Source organism: Typopeltis vanoorti, chromosome 9, assembly GCF_054136105.1.
Source record: "Typopeltis vanoorti isolate ZY-2024b chromosome 9, IOZ_Tvanoo_1.0, whole genome shotgun sequence".
NCBI classification, from domain to species: domain Eukaryota; kingdom Metazoa; phylum Arthropoda; class Arachnida; order Uropygi; family Thelyphonidae; genus Typopeltis; species Typopeltis vanoorti.
In genome coordinates this window covers 21572675-21591830 of record NC_143557.1, presented here as the reverse complement: position 1 = coordinate 21591830, position 19156 = coordinate 21572675, and the positions used below count along the sequence as shown (strand labels likewise).

Here is a 19156-nt window from a genome sequence, read left to right as displayed (position 1 = left end):
CCCTAATCAGTTCTTTTCTGGAACCTTTCCAATATATCCTCAACAGTGAGAAAACAAGAGGCCTTATTAAAACCTTTTCCACTAGATCCATAATGTATTTGCTTCTGTAAGTCAAGGTCTTCCTCATTATTTCTGTAATTCGATGTGATGATTTCACAACTTGAGCAGTATGACCTATAAACTTCAGGTCCTTGTCCAGCTCCACCCATAGATCTCTCATCTCCTCCACCTGTTTCAAAATTTCTTCACAGTTTTATTATTATTATTATTATTATTATTGTTTTGTGATACCTAAGTGTCCAAACACTTATTGAGGGAGAGCACCTACTCTACAACTCTCCATTTCCATCATTTACACAATGTCATCTACTGCTCACCACTAGTAATTTTTATCTGTAAATTGCATATTTACTAAAGGCCTGTATGTGGGATGAAAAACCCGAGTTTCTAGGGGAAAAAACCCTGCTATCTCTGTATGAGATTGGCTAACTCACCTTCAGTTGAAAAATTCCCATATAAAGATCCTTGGATCCTCTCATCACGACGAGAATCAAACTTAGGCCTTTTCCAATCGAATTGCGCAATGTACTGACATTCTTCCAATTGCACTATGGAGGCACTGTAATTTGTTTTATAATTTGCATCCCATCCTCGATTACTACATTTCAGAACTTTACACTTTGCCACATTGAAGTGGTATTTCTGTTTACTTTCCCACTTATACAGTCTATTCAGATCCTCTTGTGGTGCCACAATGCATCTGCCTGAATCTTCATTGTTTCAATTTAGTTATCAGCTTGTGTGGCAATTTGTCACTTGGCCTTTGCAAAATCTAAGTATTCTGCCGTATATGCATCATTCATGTTCCATGTGTTCTTCACCTTGCTGTAGTATATAAGTAAATTGGTAAAACATGACCTCCCTTTAACAAAACCATATTGTCCATCACAGAAAATGCTGCTATTAAACCATAATAGTAGTGTTAAGATACAGAACTCAATTCTGTATCCTAGTTTATCACTTAACTAATACTCCAGAAACAAAGATTGACCTGAATTTATAGGCTGATCTCTGTGTCTACAGAGAAAGAGAGAGAGAGAGAGAGAGAGATTGAAGCATAATTTGTAGTCTCAGTTTTATCACCATCTTATTTAAGTGGAACAGTTTTACCCTGTTTCAACTCCTTTGGTACTTGCTCTTTTGCAAGACACTTGCAGGAATGCCAAGGCTTCCATTAACTCTGTGCAATGTTAAAACACAGTGATATGTCATCAACTCCTATTGATTTATTGCATCATTAACATCAAGTAACCTTGATGTCAATAATGTAGTAAGACTTGATGAGTTTATTCCTCAAAAAACTACAAAATCATTCTCTTTGCTTCTATACACTATTTTCATATTCCAGTCCACATTTCATTAATTAAAATTTTATGGTTAAGTGGAGAGACTGAGAAGATTGGAGATTTTTCATGGCATGCTTAGAATGATGGAAGTAATGATGTGAAAAAACTAGACCATCCAGTAAAGTTGAATGAAATCTATCTTCATTTCCTTTTTTGGTTAATGGGGGAGTGAAGAGTGTCAGAACACTGCAGTAGAGAATGGTGAGTATTAACAAATACTCACCATTCTCTATGGTGAGTATTAACAAATTTATATTTGTTAATTGAGTAAACTTCTCGTTTATCCAAACAACGTTTGTGTGGATAAACGAGAAGAAGGAAAGTGTTAACACTGTGAAAAGTGCCTGGATAGATTAGAGCGATTAGAAATGGCTGGGCTGCAAACATCGGGACCGTAGTAGAAGATCTTCGGCAGGAGTTAGTGAAAATGAAAAACAAAATTAAACATCTGGAAGAGGATATTAAACAGATAAAGGAGAGACTGGCTGATAAGGAGAAGGAGGAAGTTAATGTTGTAAAGAAAGAATCAAAGGATAGTCGTATATCAGTGTATTGGGACTCGATCATTAGAGGTGTGACTACTAATAAAGTGCACAAAACATGCTTTCCTGTGGAACAAAAAAAGCAAATCAATCATGTGTTGCAGAAAAGGAAATACTGGGCGTCAAAATTGGTGGTAGTTGTGGACACAAATGACGTAGTTCGAGAGAAGAAGAATGTTGATAGAAACTTGAGGAAGTTGTTGCAGCAGGTAAAGAAAAATAGTGTTGTTGGGAAAGTCATTGGCGTGTTGCCCAGATATAAGTGAATTGGAAAGGAGAGCGGAGATAATGAATAGTAAGATGGCTGAGTTGTGAGGCAAAGGGGGTTCAATTTGTAAATCTGTGGAGTGAATTTGAAGGGAAGTTCAAATGGTATAAAGCTGATGGATTACATTTAAACGGGTTTGGTATTGGACACTTAGAAATGCTATTGTTTTCTGAGAAGGCACAGAGTCAAGAAGTTAATGTAACAAATGATCAGAGTCTATCTGTGAAACAGGATAGAACAAATCAACAAGATTGTTCAGCAGGTGGAAGATGGATGTGAGATTGAAGATGTGGTTGCAGCAGCACAAGGTGATGGAATGGATAAAAGTGAGGATGAGACAGGTAAGAATGGAAATTACAGCCAGGATCAGAGAAACAGGATTTGTCAAACCAAAGAGAGAAGTGTAATATAGTAGCTAGAATAGAGAATGTTGGCCTGAAACACACAGCAAATGTTATGTTTATACACAAGTGTAAGCAGTGTTCGAAACAAGAGAGCTGAGTTTGTGGCATTGATTGAGACGGTATGCCCAAAAGTAATTGGAATAAGTAAAACTTGGTTGTCTGAGGAGGATGTGATGTTGAGAATAGAATTAGAAGGAGATATAATTTTCCAGAAGGATACAGATGTGAAAAGAGGAGGGGGAGTGCTGTTAATGATTGCAGAGGAATTGTGTTCACAATGTGTGGAAGTTGATAGTGCATGCACTGATTTTGAATCTATGTGGTGTGAAGTTGAAATAAACAGGTTAGTATATCTGATAGGATGCTGTTATAGGCTAGGGAATGCAGAAAATACGTGAAATGTTTAGGCAAATTAGTTGGGAATGCAAAAAGAAGGTGATCCTGATGGGAGACTTTAATTACAGGAATATAGACTGAAAGGAGGATATAGGGTATGGGAACAAGGAGAGCGAGTTTGTTGATTTTCTGAGAGATAAGTATCTTAAGCAGCACATGATCGAAGCAACTAGAGGAGTTAATGTTTTGGATTTGGTGATAACTTCACAAGCTGTAGTTGTTAATGAAGTGTTGACACTGCTGCCAGTTGGTGAGAGTGATCATACGATACTTGTTTGGGAAGTGATGAAACAAGAAAAGGTCACTGCCAAAAATGGATACATGTGGAAGTATAAAGCAGGTGATTATAGGAAGCTCTGTAGTCGGTTGGCATCAGTACATTGGGTAGATGAGCTGAGCGTAAAAGATGTTGACAATGCTTGAAAACTCACAAGGCAGTACCTGACAAAAGCATTGCATGACTGCATACCAAGGGTTAAGCGAGTAAATAGAGTGGGAGTGAAATGGATGAATGAAATCAAGAGGGTACAAGACAGTTAGTGGTGAGTATAAAGTGTAGTTTAGAAATGTGATAAGCATGGTAAAGAAAGAAAAGGTGCAGTTTGAGAGGAGATTGGCTGGTCAGGCCAAGGTTAGCTCAAGGGAATTTTTCCATTACATAGCAAGCAAGAGAAAAATAATTATGGCTGATTAACAGTGGTGGATAGTCATGGCAGCAGAATAACAGCTGCAAAGGATATAGTGAAATTATTGAACAAGCACTTTATCAGCGTATATCATACTGGTATTAATGATCCGGTACGATATATAAAAGAGAGCCAAGTATTAGGAGAATTGGAAGTGAAAGAAGCAGAGGTGTATGAAATGTTGGTTGGGTTAGATGTGACTAAAGCTGTGGGAATGGATGACATATAACCACTTATTCATAAGGAATGTGCACCACAGTTGACTTGTGCTCTCGACCTAGTTATTTAATGAAAGTCTTGCAGTTCATCAGGTTCCTAAGGATTGGAAAGAAGGCAAAATAGTACCACTCCATAAGCATGGTTCTAAGACAAAAGTCTCCAACTGTAGGCCAGTCTGTATAATAGCAGTTGTGGTCAAGGTGTTGGAGAGATTGGTAAGGAATAGAATACAGAATTGGGTTGATGGACATAGCATTCTTTATGATGGTCAGCACGGATTTGTAAAGGGTAGGTCCTGTTTTAGTAATTTACTTGCATTTTATGATAAGGTGATAAGTGTGTTAGATAAGGGAAAATCATATACAGTGATATTCTTAGACTTTGCAAAAGCATTTAATAGATTACCACAGGGGTGGGGAATCTTTTTTCTGCCAAGGGCCATTTGGATATTTATAACATTATTTGCGGGCTATACAAAATTATCAACTTAAAAAAATTAGCCTGCTATATTTGGTCAAACATTTAATTAACTCACCTCTAATGTGATGGGTGGAACTGCTTTTCTTTGGTGATGCATGCGATGTTAGCTTGTGTTGATGATGTTGCTACTCGCAACTGCTTTTCCAGGTTTGCGTCGGTCAGTCTGGAGCGCAGTAGACTCTTTGCGATGGTAAGTTTTGAAAAGAACTGCTTGCAGCAGTAAGTTGTTCTGAACACAGATGCATATTTCAATGCATGGCTTCTCAAAGTGGGAAATTCATCATTGCTTATGTAACGTTTATAGAACTCGAGCAGTGGGAGGTTTTTGTACCTAGCTTTCAGCTCATCATTGCTTTGCAGTTGAATGATTTTGTGTTGTAGGTTATCAGGCACATCAGTTAGTTCCACATTGAATGGTGTAGCAAAGATGTTCAATTCCATTCGTTTACTTTTCACGTCCTTGAATCTTTCATTAAATGCCTCAATTAGTTTTGCACATTCACCAGAATATTCAAGTGTCATAGAAGGCTTTTGTCCTTCCGGAGTGGGGAAATGCACCGTGTTTTTCCTTTCGAGTTGCACTTTCCACAGCCTTAATTTAGCTTCAAATGATTTCAGATTTGAAAGCAGGGAGCTGAGAAGCTGGTTGGGGTCCTTCAGCTTGACATTCAGCTCTGAGAGGTACTTGGTAATGTCTGCCATGAACACTAGATCACACAGCTACTTGTTATCATTGAGTTCCCTGACAGGTTTTCCCTTCACCTCCATGAACTGCTTGACTTCATCTCTCAGTTTGTAAAACCTCATGAGCATGATCTCACGACTCAGCCACTGCACTTCACAGTGATAAACGAGATCACCGTACTCAGACTGAAGAGCATTTAGTAACTCCTTAAACTCGCGGCTGTTAAACCTTCTGCTTTTGACAAAATTTATGCATGACACTACTGTTGACATCGCATTGTTGAGCCGCAATGACTGTTCACAGAGATTTTCTTGGTGTATGATGCAGTGGCATATAATTAAATCACTTGGATCAAGACTGAGACGATTCAGTATTTTCTTCACAAATGAAATTAACCCTTTTTGCCAGCCAACCACGACTGGAGCTCCATCTGTAGTAAGGCCACTTAACTTTTCAAATGTTAGCTCAAGTTTTTTCATTGATAAAACAAGTCCTCACCTCTTGTAGTGCCATGCATGGCTTCCAGTGACAGCAGTTCCTCTCGTGTGTCAAACTCTGCAGTTATCCCATGAATGAAAACAGCTGGTTGAGCAGAATTTGTTATGCCTGTTGTCTCGTCCCAAGCCAGAGAGAAAAATCCGAAATCTCCTGTAGAATCCTTCAATATTTTATCAATATCTTGTGCTGAGTCAGTAATCCGATCTGAGATGGTTCTCCGAGACAAACTAACACTCTGAAACAATTTTACTTTCTCTTGTGCTAACAACTCCGCAGCAGCCACCATGCACTCTTTCACAAACTCTCCCTCTACATGAGGCATCAGCTTCTTTGCGATTAACTCGCTCACTACATAACTCATCTGAATAACGTATCTGTCACGAGGCCTAGTGAAAGCAGCTTGTTGTGATTCCAAACTTCGCTGAAGAGCCTGGATTTTATCCAGTTGCATTTGGCCTCCCAATTTATTGAGTTTAGCATGTTTTGAGCTCTAATGATGCTCCAGATTGGCTTTTTTCATTACTGCTAATGCATCGCCACAAACTATGCAACCAGGATTGCCTTTGACTTCAACAAATAAATAATCATTTGTCCATCTCTCTTGGAAAGATCGACACTCTGCATCAACTTTTTTTTTCTTTGTAGTCTCCATTTGTAGGATGTCACACCACTTAAGTTTTAATACCTATCCAGTGTATGTGTCGCTAGCGATGCAATTATTTTGCTTTCATCGCTATTCTAATCCTGCATCTTGGATTTGAAACATATACAATGTCCATACCGTCGACTCTCGAGGTCTTTTCATCGGATGTCACGGCAGCTGATGAGAAGACCTTGTGTCTTTCCTGTCATGTCTATCCTGTAATGGACATTCCTTGCTTGTCTCTCAAAATTTAAGTCATTATTATGATTCATTTAATATAAATTTATGTTGCTATGAAAAAAGCTCCTAGATTTATTGGATTTTGAGTCCTGCCTGCAGTTGCCTTGGCAAAGCCTGACCAAATGATTTCGCAGGCCTTATATGGACCGCGGACCAGACGTTCCCCACCTCTGGATTACCACATGATAAGTTGGTGTACAAGCTGCAAAGGATGGAAATAGATAGTACATTGGTTAGATGGATCAGAGATTGTCTCTCTGAACGATACCAGCAGGTTATGTATGATGGAGCAGTATCTCAAAAAAGAAGGGTAATAACCAGTAGTGTGCCCCAGGGTTCTGTTCTTGGGTCCTCCTGTTTAACTTGTTTGTAAATGATATACGAGGTGGTATCAAAACGTTTCGAGACTAGCTCTGTTTACGAGAAATTACTTTATATATCTACGTTTACACACTATCACCTTCAAAATAGTCCCCTTACATATCAATACAGCCCTCCCAGCGTTTTTGCCACTTCTGGAATGTGTCCTGGAAGTCTTCTTTTCGAAGCATGTTAGGCACTTTTTGCGATCTCCACAATAGTGTCAAAACGGTGACCTTTGAGCTGGATCTTCATCTTCGGGAAGTGGGTGAAGTCTGCAGGAGCCAAATCTGGTGAGTAGGGTGGGTACGGATGTGAGATCATGTTGTTTCTGGCAAGAAACTCACGTGTGAGGAGAGCTCGGTGACAGGGTGCATTGTCGTCTTGGAGCATCCAGTTTTTTGCATGCCACAGATCTGGTCGCTTTCGCCGAATGTCCTCCCTCAGACGCCTTAAAACCTGGCAGTAGAACTCGCTATTGATGGTCTGGCCCCTGAGGATGAATCTCGATGCACAATGCCGCGAATGTTGAAAAAGAAGAGCATGCACTTGGTCAAGCTGCGGACCTGCCTCGCTTTTTTTGGTCATGGAGATGATGGGCTCTTCCACTGTGAAGACTGTTCCTTCGTCTTGGGGTCGTATACCTAAGTTTCGTCACTGGTAATGATCCTCGACATGAAGGATGGGTCATCCACGGCATGCTGACGGAGTTCTTGGTAGACTCCAACGTGGTCTTCCTTCTGCTCCTGGGTCAGCAGCCTGGGGACGAACTTGGCAGCAACACGGCACATGTTAAATCACACATGAGGATTGCCTGGACTGTTCTGTATGACACACCGACAATGGCAGCATTGTTGTGGAGTGTTCTCCTACGATCCTCATGCACAAGTTGCTGAATGGTTTCGAAATTTTTGGGGTTTGAGCTCGTTGAAGGTCTTCCTGATTTCTCATCATCTTCCAGTGATGTTCTTCTGCTCTTGAAGCATGCATGCCACTCAAAACACCTCGAACGACCTATTGCAGCATCGCCGTAAACTTGCTGCATCATGTCAAACGTCTCTGTGGTAGATTTGCCCAGTTTCATGCAGAATTTCACGTTTGCTCTTTGTTCTAACTTGCTGTCCATGATGAAATTGCAGATGTGGTAACGCAGGTGGTCAGAATAGCATCAGTTGCACAGCTCCCGATGTATTTTGGCACACTGACGTACGAAGGTAGGTGCTCCCTGTGACTCTGCGTGCAGCCATCTGTTGGCATGTTACAAACCTCGTCTCAAAACCTTTTGATTCCACCTCGTATCGTGTGGACTGACTGGGGATCTTCAGTTATTTGCTGATGATGCAAAGTTGGGAAGAATTATAAGTAGCACTGCTGATGCTGAATCCCTTCAGGAAGATTTGAATAGACTTTTTACTTGGACAAAAGAGTGGAGTTGTAGTTTTAATATCAATCAATGCAAGGTGTTTCATTTTGGAGTGCAGAAATATAAGACTGTGTACTATATTGATGGTGCTGTACTGCAGGAAGCGAATGAGATTAGAGATTTGGGAGTGATGATTGACAGTAGACTGAAGTTTAGAGGGCATATAGCTAGTGTTGCAAAGGTTGCACATTGTAGTGCTGCTATGATAAGAAGTACTCTAACATGCATGGATAAGGAAGTGGTTGTGCCACTGTATAAGGCACTGGTCAGACCACACTTGGACTATTGTGCTCAGTTCTGGTCACCTGGTTTTCAATCTAATGTGGAGACATTGGAGAGGGTCCAGATTCGAGTGACTAAGACAACATGAGGACTTTGGAATGCTGGCTATGGAGAGATGTTGAAGAAATGTGGATTGCAGAGTTTTGTAGATAGGAGGAAGAGAGGTGATATGATAGAGACTTTTAAGTTAGTGAGAGGATTTTATCAGATTAATCCAGAGGGGATTATAAAAAAAGTAGAAGGTGAGAGAGGAAGAACAAGAGGTCATTCCTGGAAGTTATGTAAAAGTGTGGTGAAGAAGGGTGTGTGGAGTAGATATTTTACATGGAAAATTGTCAGTGAATGGAATGCATTACCACAATGTGTTGTTAATGCAATGAGTGTTAAGGAATTTAAGATTTTATATGATAAATATGTTGTCAGTTGAATGAACCTCCTACGATGAGTCTGTCGACTCCATGAAGGTTGTAATAATAATAATAATATGAATTTAGACATAGGTATGAAAAGGACATAGACTAGCTTTAGTAATCTGCAGAACTTCTTAATTTTTTGTTTCAGAAAAATGTTCTTGATGCAATTCATAATGAAACAAATGGAACATATGCAGGAGATGGCTATACTAGGTAGGAATAATTTAAAATTCTTTGTTTTTATAATTTAAACTTTGTGTTTAAAATGTTGCTGAGACTGTCCTTAATGGGTCTGTTGATTTCAATGAAGCATGTTAATAATAATCATAATTTCATTTTTATTCAAATAAGAACCTCTATATCACCATCACAAGAATGGAGCATTTTGTCTTTGATGAGTTAGCCAATCTCATACAGAGGTAATAACCATGGTTTTCATCCTACAAACAGGCAAACTGGCTAGAAAATTGATGGAATTAACAGATATAATAACCTGACCTCAGAGCCTTAGTTGCTTTGACTGTAATTTCAATCAAATCAAACTTTATAAAACTAAATAGCAGCTTTTGAAAACCTCAGTGAAAACTTCAGTGCAAAAAATTTTGTTAATGGAATATTCTTAACTTATTAACTAATGAGAAATAATTAACTATTTTGATATTTCTTTCCAGGAATTGGAGTGGTATTAATGTGTTAATGCAACTAAGCACATTATCATTAAGATGCATTTGTTGTTAATTGGACAATATTCTGCATCCTTTTGCTACTCATCTGTTGATGCAAACACTATGAAGCTCCTTTTCATTATTCTATGAGACTATATTTAAAGCAAATCCAGGTCACATTTTTTTATATATATAATTTGTTGCTTAGGGGTCAAAGCCAAGTAACGTGGAGGAGACCTCCACATCACCTTTCGGGAATGCAGAGAACCGACTGGGGCTTCTGTCCAATTCTTACCTTCACGTGGTGCACCTGGTTAGTTGGGTATCTACTGGATACTGAACGAACAAGGATGGGCTGGCAATTTGGGATTTAGCAAACCAAATTGTATTCTTTGGGCTTGAACCACAATGTAAAATAGTGGTACAATATGACAGGATTTCATGCTAGCTGGGGCATTGTCCGGTGGCATCAAATGCAGAATCATGTTAAAAATGAGGATATTAGAAAGGAACCTGACACTATTAGCATTCAAGAGTGTATAAGCAGAGCTAATCTAAGGTGGTATTGCCACTTAAATAGAATGGGTAAGGAAAGGTTATCAAAGCAGGTATTTAATGCCAGGATGGCAGGAAAGAGACCCAGAGGAAGATCAAGGTTTAGGTGGATTGATTCAGTTAGAACTGTCGTAGAAGAATGAAATACTAGATATTACAATATTGGAGTGGTTACAGTAATAGACTAATTTGGAGGAAAATTGTGAAAACAGGAGATTAATAATAATGTAAACTTAATCTTATAGTGTTGTCATAGTAACCTGAACACCTGTTGGGGATATATATCAGAAAAATTGATGATGATGATAATTTGTTGCATGTGAGAATGGAAATAAAATTATTATATAAAGAGAAGAAAATACAAGTTTAAATTTAAAATAAGATTTTCTAGTATTGTGTTTTGTGATATTTCTTGGATGGAATGTAAGGACTTGAAACTGTTGGCAACAAATGTTTAGCAACATCGAAAAAATATATGTATAAAAGGAAATGAGACATTATTGAGATGTTTCTGCAGACTTACTGTATCACAGAATTACTTTCACGAACATTCTTTCATTAAATGTTTTATTAAATAATCTTTGAATAACTTAGCTTTAACATTGACTTAACTGTAGTTCTTGCGATAAAAATGATGAAAATATCGGCACTTAAAACTTCAGCTGTGATTGATTGATATAATACTGTATTGCATCATCGACCCCCCCCCCCCCCCAATTTGAGAATACACTTTATGCATTGCATATGGCCTATGACTGAGCATCTGCAGTGATTGCCAATACATGATACCTGCTCGGGCAAACGAAGTGGCGCTTGGTCCTCCTGAGCACTACTTCATTTGCCTTGTGTTCACAGCGGCCGTGATTCCCAAGAGCTATGGGTATTCCCACCTCATGTGACTGCTAATTCATAAGTAGTATAGAAATAGAAACATGACACAACATAAATAAAAAAATGAATTTTAATTAGAAAAAGATTTTTGGAAAATTTTCCATTTTCTTTTTTTGGGGAGGACAGGGACCCCTTGGCCCCTCCTTGGGTGTGCCACTGCATCATTATAACAGACAAAAAGCTTAATGTCATCATAGAGGAGTAAATAGTGTTTAGAGAAGGGATTATTAATCGCCATTTGTTATGAGATTATCTCTATGAAGATATTTTTTTTATTCTGAGTGTTTATTATTATTTACAGAAGGGTTTAATTCCGATTGATGCAATGACCTTTAACTGTTTCTTTTAGAATCCGGAAAAATCAGTGACTCAAGACCAAATACAAAAAAATACACATTTAATAAAACTAAAACAATATATACATTAAAATAAAATTACATGAATACAAAATACTGGATCCAAAGCCTTCTAAAATAAATTTATACCTTAGAGATTTTCTTATCCAAAAATATTAAAATCACTCATTCTTTGACTCAATCTATTTCTGGATTGCTTAACATATACTTAATCACATCTACCAGACTAAACATGTTTTCACAACAACAAAAAATGTTAGTCAGTTTCTCTGTTAAGGTCTCTTTCCGAAAATATAAAATTTTCTACTCCCTTTCCATTAGGATCCTTTTTTATTATCCTTATGTAGTATACGATATTATTCCTCACCGACTCACTGAAGGATAAATACTCTTACCTCTTGCGGTTCAGTTTGACGCACAATTTACTAATATTTGTACCACAGAAAAAAAAGTTTCTTCTACTACTTTATAAACAAGATATCTAAGTTGCTAATTCCAGTAGAAATAACGAATGAATCTTTCCAGTCAGCGTTTCCTCGAACATTCCTTTAGAACGTCAATTGCAATGACTTCTTTTATTTACCAATACTTATTGATAATCTCAATTCCTCCAGTTTAAAGACTCACAGTTCTACAATTCCTTTTTGGAATCTTCTATTAATATTCTTCCGACTGCCACATAAAACTTAACTTCCTAAGAACAAAATTTCTCTGGTCTGCGTTGTTGAACTTCCATTTGCTCTCTACTTTTTTTCCATTACTTCGATACTGAAAGCTCTGTGTTTCAGCTGTCAATCATCCATTAAACTCCTCGGCATACATGTAAATTGTAACGGGCATATTGCAAGTGCTGACAATATGTGTTATGAAACCAAAACTAATAATGTACTAACAAACAATTTGTAAAAATATTCATAATTATGATTATTTTTACATCAATTTCTTTTTAAAAATTTTTCTAAATATTTAACCTATATCTAACAACACGTTTAATGATTATTCCTAGATCTTAAATAATAACGCGATTCTTGTTGATCATTTACAATCTCTGAATGGATACTAGTTTTAGAATCATTTAATGCCAGAGATAATTGGGAATTTACATCTTCCAAATTCATTATATTTACAAATTTCATTTCTGTACTTTTTAAATATTTCACTTAGATTATTTGAATTATGTCCTAAATTTACAGAATCATCACTATCAGAATTAAATTCTACAGGTTTCTGAGATTCTTTATCTTCACTAATTAAATTAGAGGTATTTTTACATTTTTCTGCTTTATTAACTCTAAGTTAACTGACCTATGATACTCTGCCACTATTTCATCCATATTAGAGCCTTATAATTATCACTCTGATGTACATTATCTGAATTATGTACCCTGATGTTTCTGGAATTTCTTGCATTAGGTTTTGTTTTACCAGAATTTAACTTTCTCCTTTGCTGTGTATTCAAATTACGAGGTTTGAAACTATTCCCTTTCCTACAATCTGATTGTGAATGAGATGCACAATTAGTATCAGGGAAAACAACCCTCATCTTTCAATATTTTATATCCTGTTGACTGCACTATTTGTTTAGAGAAGAGATGATTAATCGCCATTTGTTATGAGATTATCTCTATTAACCACCTTACCGGCCATTATGGATCAAATATGCATCCTCATACGCTTCGTATCCATCATATATTTCAATGGTATTACAATTTTAATATGCACTTCGCATCCATGATAACCTTGACGTCTATAGACGTCTTGGCTGGTAGCACAGTTAAGATAATTTTTTATTCCGAATGTTTATTATTATTTACATAAACGTTCAATTCCGATTGGTGCAATGACCTTTAGCTGTTTCTTTTAGATTCTGGAAAAATCACTGACTCAAGACCAAATACAAAAAATAGACACATTTAATAAAACTAAAACAATATATACACTTCAGATAAAATTACATAACTACAAAATACTGGATCCAAGGTCTTCTAAAATAAATCTACACTTTAGAGATTTTCTTATCCAAAAATATTAAAATCACCCATTCTCTGACTCATTCTATTACTGGATTGTATAACATATACTTAATCACGTATACCAGACTAAACACCTTCTTTTCACAACAACAAAAATGTTCATAGAATAAGTTTCTTTGTTAGGGCCTTTTTCCAAAAACACAAAATTCTCTTATTTTCCATGGGATCCTTTCTTCACTAACTGGTAGTATACAGTATTTATTATTTCTACTGGACAGGGCGACGGAATTAGCTCAACTTAGATATGTTGTTTTTGAAGTAGTAAAAGAAACTTTTTTCCATTCCAGTACAAAAATTAGTAAATTGTGCATCAAGCTGAACTGCAAGAGGTAAGAGAATTTATACTTTAATGAGGAATAATATTGTATACTACATAAGTGTAATAAGACAGGATCCCATGGAAAAGAAGAAGAGAATTTTATATATTTTTGGAAAAAAGGCCCTAACAAAGAAACTGACTATGAACATTTTTGTTGTTCTGAAAAAAAAAAAGGTGTTTCGTCTGGTAGACATGATTAAGTATATGTTATACAATCCAGTAATAGAATGAGAAATCTGTTGATATTTTTCTTAAGGAGCTGGAGGTTGAAGTTGTTGGCAAACACATTATGGAGAAAGCTGTTCCAGATGACAGAGGCAGATGGAATAAATGAGAAAGAGGAGAAGCCATATCTGTGTGTTTGCAGTTGTACTGAAAAGGGATGTTAGGCAGCTGTTGCCCTTGTTTTAACATGCCCAACAGCAAGTGTTGAAATGATGCTTGCCAGTTCACTGAAGCAGAGACCATGGAAGTACCTGTAGAAGAGACACATCTGAAACTCTGCATCTCTGAGATTATTATTATTATTTCGTAACCCCCATGCGGTCATCAGGCTTATCGTGGGAGGCCCATTTAACTAGCAACATGTCTATCATAATGAGCTTTGAAGTTATTTACACTACCTACACTCACAATGCACTTGAGTAATGCATTCCACTCACTACCAATTCTCCATGTAAAAAAAATCTACTCATCACACTTTTCTTCACCACATCTTTATACAACTTCAAGGGATGACCTCTTGTTCTTCCTATCTTAATATCCACTCTTTTTATAATTTCTTCTCTATTAATCTGGTACAATTCCTTAACTAACTTGAAGGTCTCTATCATATCTCCTCTTTTCCTCCTATCCACCAACCTCTGTTATCCACATTCTCTCTTAAACGCTCTTCATAACCAACACTTCCAAGTCCTGATATCACTTTGGTTATTTGTCTTTGGACCTTCTCTAGTGTTTCCAAATCACAATGAAAACTATGTGACCAAATCTGAGCACAATAGTCCATATGTGGTCTCACCAATGCCTTATATAGATGCACCACCACTTCCTCATTCCTGTGTGTCAGTGTATGTACTTTTTATCATAGCAGCTATACGATGTGCAGTCTTTTCAACATATGCAATGTACCCTCCGAACTTCAATCCACTGTCCACCATCATTCCAAGATCCTGAATCTCATCCACTTCCTGAAATACAGCTCCACCAATACAGTATATAGCCTTTATATCTTTGTATACCAAAGTGTATATATACCTTATATATACCAAAATGTAAATACCTTGCATTTATTAACATTAATATTGGAACCCCACTCATTTGTCCAAGCTAAAAATTCTCTACAAGAAGATTTGAATAGAATTAACGTCAGCACTACTCTTGATAATTCTACCTAACTTTGCATCATCAGCAAACATTTGAAGATTCCCAACCAATTCACATGAAATATCATTAACAAACAAATTAAACAGTAGGGGTCAAGAACAGAACTCTGAGGCACACCACTGGTCACTTTCCTTTTCTGAGACACAGCTCTATCATACACAACTTGCTGGTATTGTTCATAGAGCCGATCTCCAATCCATCTAACCCATATACTGTCTATTCCTATCCTGTGCAGCTTGTACAGCAACTTATGTGGTAATCTATTGAATGCTTTTGCAAAGTCCAAGAATATCACTGTATATGATTCTCCCTTATCCAACACATTTGTCAACTCTTTATCATAAAACGTAAGCAGATTGCTAAAACAAGACCTGCCCTTTGCTGACCTGTGCTGACCATCATAGAGAATCCTATGTATATCAACCCAATCCTGGATTCTGTTTCTAATTTTTCCAACACTTTGATCACAACTGCAGATATGCAGACCGGTCTGTAATTGGAAACTTCTGTTCTCAAACCATGCTTCTGGAATGGTATTATTTTGCCCTCTTTCCACACCTTATGCACCTTATTCACTGCAAGACTCTCATTAAATAACCAGGACAAGGGCATGGCTTCCTCTTTTGCACATTCTTTAAAAATAGGTGGTGATATATCATGCATTTCCACAGCCTTATTAATATCTAATCCAAGCAACACTTGATACATCTGATTCTTTCACCTTTATTTCTCCTAATTCTTGCCTACCTTCTACATGAGGTTGAAGTGAGTCAATGAAGGTAAGGTCATCTGAATTATTCTCCTCTGCACAGCATCTGGAATTTTCAGGGAGGTTTTAGGTTTACCACCCTGAATACCGTGAACAGTATTCTAGGAATTGGGAGGCTTTGGGATTTATATGGTGTTAATATCTGGACAGGTGTAAAATAGTTTCTTGTGAGGAAAAGAATGCCTAATTTCTTAAAGACTGAGGAAGCTATTGTTGTGATGTGTTTGTATCTGGAGAGGCTTAGAGGTAAATGTCAGTTTAAGGAGAGAGAGATCCGATCCTGTTTGGTGATTTGTGTATTTATGAGTGAAGGAATGGTGAACTGAGATCCTGTGTTTGAAAGAAAACGCAGAACTGCATTTTGATGGCATTGAAGGCAACCAGGTTATGCTTGTACCATGAAGGAAGTATGGAGATCATTGTTTAAAGCACTCGTTGCAAATTACTTGGATGTTAGCGAATAAGAGAAATTTATGTATAAGAGAAATTTATGATATATAATAAAGTGAAATATATAACAAGTAGATGATAGAATGGAGCCCTGAGGCACTCTTGGTGGAATAGCTGAAAGAGTTGGTACCTTGCACTATCAAGTGCAAGGTACCAACTTGATATTGACTTGATTTATAAATTTTGCTATATATCATTGGAAAGTAAGGAAATTTTTAAATTATATGAGTTGGTTTCTCAGAGAATAGTAAGTTAGCTTTTTTGAATAGCTGTTATGAAGAAATTGGTGAAATAAAAGATTAAGTTCATATTTATTAATTATTTGTTTTTTTGCTTCAGTATTAATTATTCTTTGAAGTTGTGATATTTCCCAACTTTTGGTGAGGATGATGAAAAAATCCAATTATGAATTAATTATGAATTAATTTTTGATTATGACATCTGGAAAGTACATAAAAATCTAGAAGAAGAAGAATAAATTTAACATCAGAAGAACTGAAGATGGGAACCATCAATATGAGGAGTATTAATGGAAAGGAAATCGAAAACTTGCAGAAGAATTGGAAAAGTACCATGTGGACATAATTAGCATTACTGAAACAAAGAAGACAAAAACAGGTGAGATATTACTAAATAAGTATAAGATGCTATTTTTAAGCAATAATGATCGAGGAAAGGAAGGTGTAGCGATAGCATTCAACACTAAACATGAAGATAAACTTTTTGATTGGAAGGCAGTTTCAAGTAGAGTGGGCAAACTTCAAAAGTGAAGGAATTTTTTGAATCATTGGAACAGGCAGCTGACATAAAGAAAATGGAAAAAAGTGTTCTTTGTTGGGGATTTGAACAGCAAAGTAGGAAATGAATCCCACTAGGCATATAGAAACATTTTGGGAAAATTTGGAGAAAAAGAACAAAGCTAATAATAATGGAATGTTAAGTATTTACTGGACTTCTGCTCAGGACATGGACTAGTCATTACTAACACCATATTTCAACATAAAGATGTTTACATGGACAGAAGATACAAGAAATAAGAACAGCATCATTGTTGATTGTGATGCATGCTGGTTCAGGATACAATAGTGTACAGAGGATTTGAAATTGGAAGTGATGATTACTTAGTACTCAGCAGGATAAAAGACAAAAATGGATATCACGTTGAAAAGAACAGTATGTAAGAAAGTTTTAAAAAGAGTTAAAGCTGGGCAGCTGTTACAGGTAAATTGTAGACTCGACTATACAAACATTATTGAAGAAAAAATGAAATAAACTGAAAACAAGAACCAAACCTTGGAGTCTCAGTGGCAAACTCTGAAGAAGACATTGATTGATTCAGCTAGGGAGGTATGTGGTGAAGTTGTCTGCAAGGATAGAAAAATAAGAACACCAAGCTGGATACAAGATGTTAAAGAAGCAGTCTTTAGAAAAGAAGAAAGCATACCAAAAGTTCTTTCAAATAAGTTGGCAGATGTTCTAAGAATACAAAGAAAATTGCAAGAGAGCTAAGCTATGTAAAAGTAGCTAAATAAAAGTCATGGAAAGACTTTGGTAAGAGTATGGAAAATAAATATTCAGGAAGGGGGCAAAATGTTCTAGAGGCTACTGAAAAAGCATAAAAATGGAGAAAAGAGTACTGTAAAAGGAATCAAAGATGATAAAGATACATGAAAATTGAAGATAAGGATATCCTAGATGTCAGGATATCTTTGAAAGACTGCTGAACAAACGAAGCAATGATAGAACTGCACCAAAAATTTTCAAGAGGAATACATATCAATATTTGAGGTAAATAAATTTTTGCATCCACCAAAACCATCATCTTCTTCATAAAATTGGCCTACAAAATTTGGTGTTCTTGCATCTTCTGCTGTGCAAGACAAACAGGCTGATCTGGAGAGATCTTTGTGTCTGAGCATATTAACGATGTTAGGAAGAAAGAAAATGCGTATCAGACTAACTTTCTATACAAATGAAAATTTTCAAGTATTTTGGATGCAAACAGAAATACCATATACCAATCACAACATTTTTGTCAGAAAATTCAAAGAAGATTCCAGAATGTTCCATGCAGTGTAATAAAAACCAAGGAACTATCTTTCATCAAGTCTGGTTGTCATTCTTCAAAAACCTCAAGTTTGGTGATCTCAGATATATGTTACCACATGGCTGTGCTAAACTATTTAACCATTAATTTCATTATAGTGGAATATCATGTAACTTGAATTTTGGATGCATCTCTTTCTAGTCATTTTATGCAAATTACTGTAACTTTCCTGATGTATACTGCAAAATATATGAAACTATTTGAAATTTTGCAGTTCATAGTTAAGTTTTAGCTGTAGTCATTATGTGGGTTGTTTACTGACAGTTATATGAATTGTATCTGATCCATAGATGTTTCAAAAATAAACGACTTTTTTCTTATGCTGTGGGCGTGTTCTGTATCTTCTCTTTGTGGGTATTATAGTTCTTTATGTTGGAATATGATGTTAATGATGAATAGTCTTTATCCAAAGATAAATCTTGCAACTACTTGTATTATTATTAACCCTACCTTTTTCCAAATTTTATATAACGTTTGTGTTTGGTTTGTCATTTGAAGAGCTGGTTATTGTGGTTAGAATTCCAACAATAACTAGCTTTTTAGTGTGTGTGTGTGTGTGTAGACATAAATAAGTCTCACTTTCCAGTTTTTCATTTTGATATTTTCCTACATCACTCAATGAATTTGCCAGTCATTCCAGGGTTTATTATCTGAATGCTGATACTATGATTATGTTTTCT

The 19156-nt window shown here is 36.5% G+C and overlaps 1 protein-coding gene across 3 annotated transcripts in view; it reads left to right on the top strand.

The window, feature by feature from the left end:
- LOC150102917 (UNC93-like protein MFSD11) overlaps window positions 1-19156 on the top strand; it is a 424271-nt gene that overhangs the window by 39945 nt on the left and 365170 nt on the right. For all 3 annotated transcript variants that reach the window (XM_090398563.1, XM_090398562.1, XM_090398564.1), the window contains exon 2: window positions 9094-9158. In XM_090398563.1, the coding sequence (XP_090254689.1) occupies window positions 9094-9158 (65 nt within the window). The remainder of the gene's footprint in view (window positions 1-9093; window positions 9159-19156) is intronic.